The sequence below is a fragment of the Phycodurus eques genome, chromosome 15, assembly GCF_024500275.1.
Source record: "Phycodurus eques isolate BA_2022a chromosome 15, UOR_Pequ_1.1, whole genome shotgun sequence".
Classification (NCBI taxonomy): domain Eukaryota; kingdom Metazoa; phylum Chordata; class Actinopteri; order Syngnathiformes; family Syngnathidae; genus Phycodurus; species Phycodurus eques.
The window spans coordinates 24,125,452-24,140,101 of NC_084539.1; the positions used below are offsets into that span (position 1 = coordinate 24,125,452).

Consider the following 14,650-nt stretch of genomic DNA (forward strand, 5'->3'; position numbering starts at 1 on the left):
CTTCCTGTCCACATGTGAAGGGGGCATGTCCATGTGGGCCACACTACGGTTGTTATATTTAACGGAAACCAACTCAATAATGTAAATAAAAATTGAAAATACATTCTCATTAATGAAATAAAAATAAAAACAAGAGTTTAGAAAATGCTGACTGAACCGTGATTGTCTTGGAAACCAAATAAAAACATTATTCAACTAATCACTATTGTGAGCGTGACGTAACGCGTTGATCTGTCCTGATGGGTAAACAAAAAACGGCAAGAACAATGGCGACGGCTAATGTTGGGAGCAGTGGCGAGTCCAGCCCTATTTTGGGTAGCTCAAGCCCACGCAAAACTTGGTTTAGCCCACCCTATGAATTTGTCTGCAAATTTATTTAATATACAGCGGCTGAAATAAGTATTTAATACCTCACCATTTTTAACATTAAATATATTTCCCAAGGTGCTATTGACATGAAAATTTTACCAGATGTTCGGAACAACCCAAGTAATCCATACATACAAAAAAGTAGGACAAACAATAATAAAACTAAAAACTAAACTAAAACAAAGCCTTCACAATAAATGAAAACAGTTTAAATGAAGTCAAATGCTGTAAAATCTAATTAAAATTCAATTTGAAAAAAAAGGCAAAATGGAAAAAAAAAACTACTACTACTAAAAATCCCAAACTCTTCTGACCTGGTGCGCAGGTGACCGTGTCGCAGCAGAGCACCTCCAGTGGTGAGAAGGTGATGCTGTCCAAAGGCGACTGGTTTGGCGAGCAAGCGCTGAAAGGGTGAACGCACACGAATGTGGCAACGCGTTACCATCCGCATCGTCACCCTTTCCAACTTCCTGCCGGACTACTGTTTTTAGGGAGGACGTGCGCACGGCCAGCGTGACAGCAGTCGGCGCCGTCACCTGTCTGGTGGTGGACAGAGAGTGAGTGACATCGCCTTCTTTTCTTTGTCATGTTCACGCTCCCATCAAAGGTGTGATGGTTGCACACGGCGTCTAAAGGGCCCATCTCACTGGCAGAGGTGGGTAGAGTAGCCAAATATTGTATTCAAGTAAGAGTACTATAACTTTAGAGTAAAAGTAAAAAGTAGTCCTCTTAATATTTACTCGGGTAAGAGTAAGAAAGTACTCAGGGAAAAACAACTCCAGCAAAGAGCAACTCGTGAGTAACTTCTGATTTAAAAAAAAAAAAATCAGAGCATGAATGTCAAATAAAAAAATATATATAATAATATATGGGAGTCCACACACACCTGCCACCATTTCAGTTTTGAAGTGTCCCAAACTAACAACACATGCATAGGTCCTTACAGAAACATTATATTTATTCACTTCAATGACTGAATTAAGAAGCTGTTTGCTGACCAGACTTATTGATATTTGTATGTATATGTGTGCGTGTGTGTGTGTGTGTGGGGGTACGTGTGTGCAAGCGAGACAGAGACTACAGCATGACACGTATCCCCAACGAAGCATGTTTTACAGTGACTTACAGGGCTAAAACAGGGCTAATGTTGCCAGATGTCCAGCCAAAACAATGGGCAAAACATCTGCAACTTACCACCAGGTTTTTTCTCAAATTAGAAGTGCGATGAAATATCCACATTTGGGCGGTCGCAATTTAAGACTACGCTGCATGACAAAGCTGTTGTTTTTCGGGGTCTGTAAAGTAAACACTGGCGCGGCTGTTTTTTTTCCTCATAATGAGTTACTTTGATTGGCCCACGAAGGGTTTTTGTGCGGTCATGTGAATTGGAGTCATGTGCTGTCTGATTGGTGAATTGGAGTCAATGTCGAAGATAAAGTCTAAAAACAGATCGCGTGTGAAATAATGGATATACAAAAGTAGCGAGTGGCATGTCGTTCATTGTAACGGAGTAAAAGTATCGATTATTCTTCAAATAAATACTCAAGTAAAAATCAAATGTATGGTGCATTCAAACTACTCTGACAAGTACAATTTATCTAAAATATTACTTGAGTAAATGTAACGGAGTAAGTGTAGCGCATTACTACCCACCTCTGCTCACTGGCAGAGAGGTCTCAGTCACATAGTCACAATTGGTCCTCCATGACATCTCCGAGATGACTCCGAGACCTTTGTTCTCTGAAAATCTGCCACCTCGTCTCCAGTCCAGTGAGCTAGTCCCTTAGAAGCCCAATAAAGCGGCCAATAAATGTCTTGTAAATGTAACACACCACAGAGAAGAGTGTTGTTAACAAGTCCGCTGAATTTAAATCAATAAAAATTCCGCAGGTATATAAAATAAGGCTCCCAAAAATAGAGCATGCCCTCCTGCTGCAGGACTGTGCGGTTGTGTCCGCTGAGTGCTCCCCTTCAGCTGTCAATCACGTACCAGTAGTTGTTTGTGGTTCTTTGGAGCTCACAAAGATAATCGCAGCCTAAAGCTGACTGTTGATGTGTCTACATAATACGTAAAAAACACGTAATAAACAATTATCTTTCCCTGGAGTGTCTCCGTTCTACTACTATAGCCGCTTGTGGGCTGGTGCGGTGGAGGCGTCTGCTTGGCTGCTGTCTCGCTACGCTCCATGCATGAGGGCATGAATAAGGAAGTGGCAATTATGCCTAGTCATAGCTTAAACACTGACTACTTATATTGTGTGAGACATGTTTTCGCCCCGCCCAAAAATCCAGACAACTGAGATGGTGAAAACTGTTGAACACTATATTACAACAGGCACGGTGGATGACTGGTTAGAGCGTCTGCCTCACAGTTCTGAGGACCGGGGTTCAATCCCCGGCCCCGCCTGTGTGGAGTTTGCACGTTCTCCCCGTGCCTGCGTGGGTTTTCTCCGGGCACTCTGGTTTCCTCCCACATCCCAAAAACATGTATGGTAGGTTGATTGAAGACTCTAAATTGCCCCTAGGTGTGAATGTGAGTGTGAATGTTTGTTAGTTTGTATGTGCCCTGCGATTGGGTGGCAACCACTTCAGGGTGTACTCCGCCTCCTGCCTGATGATAGCTGGGATAGGCTCCAGCACGCCCGCGACCCTTGTGATGATAAGCGGCTCAGAAAATGGATGGATGGACTATATCACAACAATTCAGTACTAAATAGTTTTGTCTTCGCAGGTTTTCAGCACGTCAAACATGTTTAATGTAGCTTGAAAAAAACAAAAATGATTTTCCTGGGTCTTTAAGGTGAGTTGAAGACTTGCAGTCATCAAAGGCAATTTGATTTTGCAGTGCTATAAAATGTGTCAAATTATCTATCGTTATCCTTTATCTAAAGCATGTTGTTTTCAGTTATGTATGCTAGCACCATCAAAGGTGTGTTGAATTATTACCTCCATCCAAGGCGAGTCAAAAAGGTCTTTGTTTCGGGCCGTCATTAGCTGCGTGTGGATTTCATGTCAGCTTCATGCCACCACCGTCTGAGGCGTGTCAGTTTCACACCACTATGTTCCGCAGGTCCTTCAAGCAGCTTATTGGCGGCCTGGAGGAAGTCAACAACAAGCAGAGCGATGACGATGAAGTCAAAGCCAAGTGAGTGCCGGATGTCACTAACCAGCGCTGGTATTTTGAGCTAACAGCGAGCTAACACATGCGCACAGGCGTCTGGCGGAGGCCGACTTTTTCTCCAGCGTGATGCTCGACGACTTCAATGTGGTCTGCACCCTGGGAGTGGGCGGCTTCAGCCGCGTTGAGCTGGTGGGCACCTGTGCTCTTTGAGGCGTGGTGACGTGCTATGATATGTTATGATATGGGGTGATGATGCGTTAAGGTTCAGCTGAAGAGCGACGCCGGCCGCTCGTTCGCCCTCAAAGTGTTGAAGAAGTCCCACATCGTTGACACCAGACAGCAGGAACACATCCTGTCGGAACGTCGCATCATGATGGATGTCCACAGCCGCTTCATCATCAGGTTGTTTCATAAGTGTAGAGCTTAATATGGTTAGGAGGCCTCACCACAAGTTTCTATTCTCACTTTAGGAACAGATAAAAGACCTGAAAAGGTCTGAAGACAGTTTTGCATGCCTCCTAAGTTAAATGCATATCTTATAAATGAGATGGACTAACCCGCCCCTCAAAAGAATCTTCACGTGTGTGGGGAAAGCCCACTTGCCCTCAGTCATGACTCCGTGAATTGTGATGTGAAACGGAATACAGCCAATCAACAACACAGCAGACTGACGAACCAGGATCCGGTCGGAAATAAAGGCAAACATCCTACCCGATGTCGTATTATGTATAAGGGGGTTAACCAGACAGCAAGAAGTATTTTTATTGAGGACATTGCCATTGTACAACACTCGTGCCTCCACTCCCTTCGGAAACATTTGAGAAACATCGGCGCAACATATCTGCTAGTAGTGATGGGCACAGAAATTCTTTTGAGTGTACTGAATCACTAGGGGTGGTACGGTGGACGACTGGTTAGCACATCTGCCTCACAGTTCTCTTAAAGAAGGCCATGGATGGGGAATATTGTTCTTCTCCAACTATGTTGCGTCAACATTGTTAATGATTCCTTGTTTACGTTCTACAATATTGTTTTTCCCCACCTTATGTTGTAGTTCAATTACGGTTGACTTTTCCTCTCTGTTGACATCTTTTTTTATCTGCGGAGGTTGAATAAAGCAACTAGCATATTGTGACGAAGTAAAGGACTACAAAGTACAGATACATGTTTTCTACAGATACATGTTTTCAAATGGAGAGAGTAAAAAGCCATTAAATAGTAAATTACACTTATATGAAAAATTGACTTGAGCACAGTAACACAATCTTTGTACTTGGTTGCTTCCCGCCACTGATTTTGAATGACAGTTAATGTGGGTGTGACTCTCCCACTCACTTGCTGCAGGTTGTATCGGACCTTCCGTGACGCAAAGTATTTGTACATGCTGTTGGAGGTTTGTCTTGGCGGCGAGCTGTGGACGCTCCTACGAGACAGGTGAGAGTAACCACATGACAGATTTACCTTCAAATAATGAATATTCGCAGGTAAACGCCGCAGGAACAGATGCAGACGGTAATATTACAATATTCACAGGCATTTATTCTTTCTAATCTGAAAAAAATGAGTTATTCTTATATCACATTCTTACAACATTCTTCTACTCTTTTTTAAGTTTACAGTAAATTATTTGCTCCATGGATGCATCGCACCACACTGCCCCTAAGAGGCCAAGGCGCAGACTAAATGTTTCCTGTTGTAGATCAATTAGTATTACCAAAATTATTTCTATTTGCTAAATGCCAGAATGCCAGACTAATGAGAGTATTTTCCAGACGAATATAATAGACAATGCATTCTTGGGTAAAAGCGTTAGCATGTTTTAGCCACAAATATATTTATTGTTTTTTTTTTTTTTTTTTATTATTTTTTAAATATATTATTTTACTTGTTACTAATTTATTTTCTGTTTGTTATTTCAAGTTATATTTATAGTAGTTTTGGTAATTGAATAAATACAAAGTTTTGACACAAATGAATAATTGTGTTTATTAATCATGATTTCCCCATCAATCAAAATAATATCCCCTCCATAGTCAGCCAGTCCTAGTGTAGCACCTCCTCCCCCTTCATACTGAGCAGGCGTGCAAGAGCTGCGAATCAAACCCAGACAAACTTGTCAGATCATATAGGCGTTAACACTCACCATAAATAAATAACAATTTTTACAGCTAATCTATATGTTCAGTATTGGCAGTGATTGGCAGCTCTCACTCATGGATTACCAATGCCAGAATCAGCAGCATAAAACACTGATTAGAGCACCCCTAATTATTCATAGTTTTACAGCATCAAGACACAAGATTGTTGTAATGCCAGTGTTATTTAGGTTAGTGTGTGTCTTTTTTGCTGCAGATGTGGACCCAAAAGCGAACAGGAGACGTATGGTTAGAGGGGATGTTTTGTTTAATATACCAAGTGAGATTACGTGTACACAGTTCGGGAGCGTCACAGGGCGAGCAGCAATCGGATGGGTTGCTGGGGCGAGGCAGGAATGCTGATCACGAGGGCAGAGGGGGTTATTGGATCGGTTGAGTTAAATTGAGTTGTTGTGTCACTGTCTAAAACATAAAATTGCTGGATGAGCCAAAGCTTTCTTCAATTAAACCACAACAGAACTGAGATAATTGTTTTTGACAGTAAAGAAAAGAGGATTGCTATTAATGAATACCTCCTGTCATTCTTTTTAAAAAACAAAAAAAAACAAAAACAAAGCCCAAGCATGAAACCTTGGTGTACTGATAGATTCCGACCTGACTTTCAATAGTCATATAAAATTAATGACTAAATCAGCCTTCAAGCAGCTGAAAAACATATCCGGAGTGAAGGCTTGCATGTGCCAAGCAGTCCAGGAGAAGCTCATCCATGCTTTTATCTCAAGTAGACTTGACTACTGAAACCGTCTTCTGACTGGACTCTCCAAAAAGAGCATTAAACAGCTGCAGCTCATTCAGAACACTACAGCTTGGGTTCTGACCAGAACAAAGAGGGCCGAACATCTTACTGCAATTGTCAAGTCTCTACACTGGCTCCCAGTCAACTTTAGAATAGATTTTAAAGTTCTGCTACTGGTCAATGAATCACTTAATGGTTTAGGTCCTGAATACATGAAATAAATGTTAATGGAATATAAACCTAGTAGGGCTCTGAGATCTACAGACTCAGGTCAAATAGGGGAGCACAGAGTCCATAGCAAACATGGTGAAGCAGCAGCATTTAGCTACTATGCTGTACACAAATGGAACAAGTTGCCAACAGATGTGACGTCAGCCCCAAGTGTGAATGTTTTTAAGTCCAGGTTAAAAGTTCTTATATTTCTCATGCTCTTTAGAGCATTTTCCTGTTGAAATGATCTTCCTTGCACTGCACGGTGAGGTTATTGTATTTTTATTCTTCACCTTCGTTTGAATGTTTTTAAACTGGGTTATTGTGTTTTTTTATTTTTAAATGCTTTTGATCTTTTAAAACATTGGGTTATCTTTTGTATGAAATGCACTCTATTGATAAATTTGCTTTGATTTGCTTTGAGAGACCATCTTGTCAGTTCCGTATTCTGCCAGGGGCTCGTTTGACGACGGGACAACGAGGTTCTACACGGCGTGCGTCATTGAGGCTCTGGCAGAACTCCACTCCAAAGGGATCATCTACCGAGACCTCAAGCCGGAGAACATCATCCTGGACCACAGAGGCTATGCCAAGATGGTGAGTCTCCAAGACTTTTGTCTTAGAAGGTGGGGTGATGGTGACAGGAAGTGACGCAATGTTGGCTGTTAGGTGGACTTTGGCTTTGCTAAGAAAGTGGGCCTGGGGAAGAAGACCTGGACCTTCTGCGGGACTCCCGAGTATGTGGCCCCGGAGATCATCCTCAACAAAGGTCACGACAGCTCGGCTGACTGCTGGTCCCTGGGGATTCTGGTCTTTGAGCTTCTCAGCGGAAGGTTTGCATGACAACACGGCCGCTGGCGTGTGAGCATGTTAGTATCAACACATCATTCACTTCCTGGTCCCGCAGTCCGCCGTTTTCTGGCTCAGACCCAATGAAGACGTACAACATCATTCTTAGGGGCATCGACATGGTGGAGTTTCCCAAAAAGATCACCAAGAGTGCCGCCAACCTCATCAAGAGACTCTGCAGGTTGTGGCCCAGCAAAGAGTCAGATTGAGAATCTGAAAATTTCACAGTATTTCTCCCTACGGGCTAATCAAGGGAACAGCGAGCTGCACAGCCATTTTCAAACGCTAACAGCATAAAAGAAATATGGGCATGAAAATGTACAAAGGCTGCAGTAAAGGCAATAGAAACATTCCACAGTTGGAAGATATTTCTATAGACCCAGAAGTGGGTTGTGAACCGGCTATAAAAAATGACAGGGGGTCCCTTGGTCTATGACATTACCGACTTACAATGTGTGGAGGTTACAAATGGCATGTAATGAAGTCGTTTGTGCAGTGGCCCAAGAATATATGGTCTTGCTGCAAACAGCATACTTACCATGTCTCACTGGTTTCTTTTATATTAAACAAGTATTTTACATACAAATGGAATAGCGACCTTGAACAGCATGTTGTGACTTGTGTACAAATTTGAGTTACGTTTCTGCCATAGGAGTGGAACTCTGCCGTAAGCAAGGGTACTCCATGCAGTGAAATATTTCTATAGTATCTCAGATTGGACTTGCCTTTTATCTGGAAAATACCATTATTATGACAGGTACACATTACAAAAGTTATCACTTTGGGTAAGGGATTTTCCTCAGTGCCAAGTTTTAAGTGAAATTCTGTGGCTGTACCATTTGCCGTTTTACAAATGGATCTTGCTATATTCATTGAGCACTCAGTTATCATGTTCATCCTCACGTTCTTGGTAAGCACGTTTTTAAAATACTGTATATCATACCAAACCTCCATCATTAGGTTTGTGGGAGTCATTTTCTCCCAAGCATGTGGAAAATGTTTGCCTGGGTAGTCATGGAGTCATTTAGAAGAGAAGAAGAATCAGCTTTATTGTCATAAACATGCATGCATGCACACGAAATTTGTTCTCTGCATTTTACTCATCACAGTGAACAGACACACATGTTAGTGGAACACACTGGAGCAGGGGGCAGTTGAAGCGCCCAGGGAGTAGTTCGGGATATCAGTGTCTTGCTCAAGGACACCACAGCTGTGGGTCCGGGGGATGTTAGCGGATGGTCCGGTCGGGGTCTTGAATTTAGGTCCCCCATGGTGGAAGGTGATGATCTTAACCATAGGGCCACGACTGCCCAAAACATTATGGCTAGATGCCTAGTTAATGTCAGCTTTACAGCGCGCTTTCCATTTCAGCTTCAAAAGAGTATGTCTGTGCCATTAAGGCGAGCAACACAAAGGTAATTTCACAAGACAGTAGCCAACTGTCTAACTAAGTGTTCCATTTCCCTTCCAAGCAGTTTACCTCACATACTGTAACATATTCTTTTCCACTGACACTTCAAATCAATTCAACTTTATCCATATAGCACCAAATCAGAACAGTAGATGTCTCAGGGCAGTTTGGACATGAAGCAGGTCTAAGACCACATCTCCTCACTCATTAAAACAACAACTGAACCCCACATGAGCAAGTGGCGACAGAGGCAAGGGAAAAATCCCTCTTGGGAAGAAACCTCAAGCAAACCCAAGACTCAGTGTGGGGTGGCCGTCTGCATTGACTGGTTGGGTTAGAAAGCAGAAGAGGAGAGTGAGAAATCAAACAAACAAACAAATCAGCAAGGGAAACTCCAGATCCATAGGAAATGAGTACAGTTGGTGATTATACCTGGAGCATGAGACATGGAACAATAGGTTGCAAAAGTGTGTGAAATTACAACAGAAAAAGTGACATGACGCTCGGGTACAGTGAACAATTTGCACATCCAAAGTTCAGTGGTAGAGAAGGCCAAAATCATAATTCAAGTGAAGCCCGTTTTTTTTTTTTTTCAATGGCTCTGCTTTGATCAAAAGACATGGGAGCTTTTGTTCACTCGTGGTGTCATTGGGGGGGGGGGGGGGGGCATCTTCCTGCAGCTCGAAGTAAATGTGATGTCATGGTGAGTAGGTCTACACCAAGGGTCAGCAACCTGTGGCTTCAGAGCCGCATGTGGCTCTTCTGTCCCTCTGCTGTGCCTTTTTTTATTTTGGGGATCTAATTCTAAATTGAAAGATTATGGTGTTCCTACAATAGTATAATACAATTTTAATTTCTGTCACTCAAATTATGTGTCACAAATGCTGATGTGTGACACTGTAGCGTATATGGGTCAAATAAAAATGTAATTAATTTACGAGAAAAGAATACGCGACGCTTGCGTTACTTCCGGTTTACCGTCATTTTAAGTTAAATTGTTCAAATCAAACTAATATGTCTCGCAAAGGGCACCACGTCACTTTGTATTGGTATAAAATTTAGGAAAAATTACGAGAAACCTTTTTATCAGTCCCGTAATCTGAAGGTTGCTACACTTTATGAAATTTTGAGTTCTAGATGACAGAGGTTGACTTAAACTCAGAACACACACAAAATACAACCAAGAATGGAATTTTATAGTATATTTAATGACATCTACAAGGAATCTAGAGGGAAACACACAAAAGGGGTCTAACCATCCATCCATCCATCCATTTTCTTTATCGCTTATCCTCACTAGGGTCGTGGGCTGCTGGAGCCTATCCAAGCCATCTTCGGACAGTAGGCGGTGTACACCCTGAACTGGTCGCCAGCCAATCGCAGGGCACATAGAAACAAGCAACCAATCTCACTCACATTCACACCTACGGGCAATTTAAAGTTGTCAACTAACTGAGCACGCATGTTTTTGGGATGTGGGAGAAAACCCACTCAGGCACGGGGGAAACATGCAAACTCCACACAGGCGGGGCCGGAATTTGAACCCCGGTCCCCAGAACTGTGAGGCAGACACTCAAACCAGTCGGTCACCGTGGCGCTTAATAAGTCATATAGGTTAATAAATAAATAATTAATAAGTTAATGTGCTAACCAGTCGCCCACCATTCCAGCGGGTCGAACTAAAGAAAAAAAACAACACTAATAATGGTGAAAAGAAGGAGAAACTGCATACGAAAAGGGGAATAGAACATCGTGTGTTCGACTAAAGTTGGAAACGTGAGTGTTTACTGCATCCGGTGCGGACGGGAGAGAAAAAGAGAGGACAAAGTTGAGATTTTGTCTGAGGCTAGTAATTTCCCCAAAATTATTAGGCACTAATATTGTAGTCTGGAAAAGTTGCTGTGTATACTCACGACCGCAGGCTCAAGCTGGTGGTGGTAGTTTCTCTCTGGAAGTTGCTCAGGAAGCAAGGCGACAGATTTGGTTGCAGATGAAAAATATGTAGAAAAATAATGCAAAATATAAGAGGCGGGAGAAGAAAAATGGTTGGGCGTCACGCCTTCTCCTCCTGCCTTTTTTTTTTGTGGCTCGCTGGCAATTTCAGAGCAATCACGCTTGGCTGGGAGCGTACTTGGTACCGTAGGAGCAGCTGCTCTGATTGCCTAGCGATGGCGCACATTGAGGCTAAGAAGCCAAGTCTGTTTTATCCCGGCTTTCGCGGTTACTGAGCCGTGTGCCCGAATAAAGAAAGGGCAAAAGGGTGAGGGGTGGTCCCATGGCCAGCCTGGCTGGTGGGCTGCCAGCAAAACGAGAGGAGAGAAAAAACACGAGAGTGCAAAACACACGAGTGCCAGGGTTAAGTACCCCAGGGGCGTGTCGAAGAGGGGCGGAGAAGACCACACCCGTCAGCTTGAATGTTGTATACAAATTTGATAAAATGGGTTTAAAATCATATATTAATATAAAATAACCTCAACTTGGTACTCTCTTTACTCACAGGTCAAACACATGGAATGTTTATACTTTAGTTTTGGCAACTCAACTGCTTATGATTCAAATCACATTTCATGCTGCTGGGAGTCAAATCAAGACAAACAATTTTCTAAATCTCACAATTGCGTTTGTAAAGTTGACACACTGACACAGACATCAAGGCATACATTTGGAAAATGTACGCAGAGTTCGTGAAATGTCAAAACAGACATTTAACCTTGGTTGCAAATCAAAGTCCGCCCGGTTCGCGTGCAGTTCCTCTCGACTTGCATGCAGTTCCTCTCGCCTTGTCCCAGCAATTGTTCCTATTCCCAGACAGGTGGTTTGGCGGAAACATCTGGCCTTTGATGCTTGGGAGTTCAGACTTCGAGGGTAGTTGTTAATTGGTTTAGGCCCACGAGGCGGCTTCCTCGGGCCAGTCTCACAGCAGGGCTGCTTGGAAGAATGCAGTTTATCAAGGTGTGGGGAGTCACTGTGTCAACTCAGTTTGCAGGGTGCATGTCTGCTACAGACACCTGTAGCTAAGATATATTGGGCTATTCAACCAATGGTAATTAAACAATGGATAAAGCGTTTGCTATCTGCTTCACGAATGATGTTAAAAAGTACCATTACTCACGATCCTCACAGATGGCATCTTATAATCGTGTGTAAAAATTAAGGTGATGTCTTACTGCCTTAATGTACTGACGTTGTACGCTGAGGTTCAGGAGCCAAAATCAGTTAATAAATATTGCGATTGGCCATTTTCTACAAATATATATTTGATATTGTTAAACGAAGCAGCCCTTTTTAATTCATCGTGACAGTCGACTCTATGCCCCACACACGATAAGATGATGACGCAACACAGAAGCAGTAGGGGTTGAACCAATTAGTCGACAAATCAATTCATCGACTTGGCCACTGCGCAATGACGGTTGTTGCTTGAGGATGACTGATTGCCACTCACGTGGTTTTGACACATAACTCTTGCTGAAATCAACAGATGTTGGGATCATGTAGCAAACCAGCAGCAGTGCTTCAACCATGTGCCAATGTATGGCTAAATATAAGACTGGTAAGGAAGGTCACCTGCTAAATATGCAAGTCTATTCTGAAATATAGGAAATGAAGGAGTGCTATCTATGTGTGCTAATGCTTGCTGACGAGCAGCCTCACCACCATATCATTCTGTAAAAGTAAAAGGACAACATACAGTATTGTTTGCTTACACAATGACATGGAGGCAAGCCATAGTCGATTGATAACCTCGTTATTGTCAAATTGAACAGTTAATGTGTCAAAGACACGCAACTGCCATCTCCTCGCGTCTAGCCTTGTGTGTATGTGCGTGTCTACTCTGCCACTCTGTCCCTGTCTCTGTTTAGTTAGGGTCGCTGATCCCTGGTCTTCATGAGTCGCACAAGAAATTGTAAGGAAGAAGATAGCATCTGTTACATTTTGGAAGATAAACAGAATACTTTACAACTGAAATCTTAAAAATGTCTGCTGCAGTGGCAATACTTAATAACGAATGGGGGAGTTTGTGTGTGTCAGGGACAACCCCTCGGAGCGTCTTGGGAACCAGAAGAATGGTGTGAAGGACATCCAGAAGCACAAGTGAGACACATGACACGCATCTTGCTCGTCTTTGTCATCGTGGCAATATGTCCTCCTCCAATCAGGTGGTTTGAGGGCTTCAACTGGGATGGCCTCCGCCAGGGAACCATGGATTCTCCATTCACACCGAGGGTGAGTGGTGGCGGCAACGTGTACGTCATCAAAGGCTGTTGAACTCAGCTTTCAAAGGCACATTTGTGTCATGCTGGTTTCATGCTGCCATCAGAGGTGTATTGAATTTGCACGTTTTATTTCACGTGCCAGCTACAATGTGTTTTGTTAGTGTTTTGATTGCACACTTGTAAACAGTATTGAATTAACCACACCATCAAAGACATGTTGAAATAATTCTGCCATCAGTGCCTCCTGTGTTGGTTTTCAGGCCGTCATCAGTGCCGTGTGCTTTTGCAATCAGGTGGATGGCCCGCTGGACAACAGCAACTTTGACGACTTCCCTGTAGACGCAGAGGAGCCGCCCCCAGATGAGGAGTCGGGCTGGGACCAGGAGTTCTGACTGGGATTCTGCTGCCATCCAAACAGGAAGTGAAACACTTTTGATTTTTGGGGGCCAATCAAGTCAGAGTGTGTGCACAGGAAATACACATTTCCTCATTTGCTTTGATGTCTTACAGCCATTTCTTGTTTAGAATCTTCACAAACAAAAATGGTTCCAGCTCTGTTTCTGCTTTTATTTTAAGGGGGCTATCAATTAATGTGGGGAAAGTATTGTTGTTCTTGTGTTTTTCCATGTGTAAGTGAGTTAATATTATGTCACATGATGATGTCATATAAGTGTGGCATTGTAATAGACTACAGATACTTTGATACTCCGTTAGGCTTAGGTGAGGGAAACCAAGCCCTCTGTCTCCAGGAGTCGGGGATGTACTCCCCCTTCCAGGATTGGGAGGGAGGTGCACGGTCCTTCCTCTAATGCTCCCCACTGTCTCTGTTTTCTCACTCTCTGTGACACACCAGCCGGCATTGTCGTCCATAGCGGACTAGGGTCCACACTCCCTTACACATCTTAGTGTTTTTTATGTTGTTTATTTATTTATTTATTTTAATGGAGTCGCCTTTGATATATAAATAATAATAGTTTTTTAATTGTACTATTCATGAGAGTAGGTATGAAGTAAGAATGTAGTTTTATCTATACTCAAAAATAATAAACACTGTCATGGCCCTGTGTTTCCAATTGTTTTTCTTTGTGTTGCAGTGTCTGGGTTAGGTTTGGGGAACTGAACTCTTCCACACCAGGAATTGGGGGCATTTGCCCCCTCTTCCTGTAGGAAAGGATGGTGCATGGTCCATCCACCCATGATTCTTCCTCCTGTAACCCTGGTCATAATCCCTGGGGTGTGTGGGCTGGTGGCCCTGCCCATAGCGGACCTCTGTCCAACCCCCACCCTCCATATTTGTTAGGGTTAGGGGAATGAAACCGATACCTCCCTCTCCTGGTTAGGTGAGGGGAACCGAACCCTCCCTCTCCCAGTATAGGGGAAATAATTCCCCTTCCGGGATCGGGGGGGAAATGCACGGTCCATCCCCTTAGCGCCATCTCCTGTCTCCATTTCCCCATTCCTGGCGCGCCGTGCCTGCTGGCCCCGCCGGTCATAGTGGACCACTTTCCACTCTCCCCCAGTCATCTGTGTTTTAATTTTCTTTTTTAATTCCAAATGAATTGCACAGAGTCGCCTTTGTTA

The 14,650-nt window shown here is 43.2% G+C and overlaps 1 protein-coding gene across 10 annotated transcripts in view; it reads left to right on the forward strand.

Moving 5' to 3' along the window:
* LOC133413678 (cGMP-dependent protein kinase 1-like) overlaps positions 1-14,134 on the forward strand; it is a 35,601-nt gene extending 21,467 nt beyond the window's left edge. For 3 of the 10 annotated variants that reach the window (XM_061698336.1, XM_061698337.1, XM_061698343.1), the window contains 12 exons: positions 695-780; positions 861-926; positions 3,440-3,514; positions 3,583-3,679; positions 3,753-3,892; positions 4,835-4,924; positions 7,048-7,189; positions 7,262-7,425; positions 7,500-7,622; positions 12,885-12,947; positions 13,013-13,079; positions 13,363-14,134. In XM_061698336.1, the coding sequence (XP_061554320.1) occupies positions 695-780; positions 861-926; positions 3,440-3,514; positions 3,583-3,679; positions 3,753-3,892; positions 4,835-4,924; positions 7,048-7,189; positions 7,262-7,425; positions 7,500-7,622; positions 12,885-12,947; positions 13,013-13,079; positions 13,363-13,461 (1,212 nt within the window). In that variant the 3' untranslated portion in view covers positions 13,462-14,134. Of the gene's footprint in view, positions 1-694; positions 781-860; positions 927-3,439; positions 3,515-3,582; positions 3,680-3,752; positions 3,893-4,834; positions 4,925-7,047; positions 7,190-7,261; positions 7,426-7,499; positions 7,623-12,333; positions 12,959-13,012; positions 13,080-13,362 lie in introns of those variants that run through there. The other 7 variants (XM_061698338.1, XR_009769907.1, XM_061698340.1 and 4 more) reach the window with 7 other exon arrangements.
* Positions 14,135-14,650: the final 516 nt, after the last annotated feature.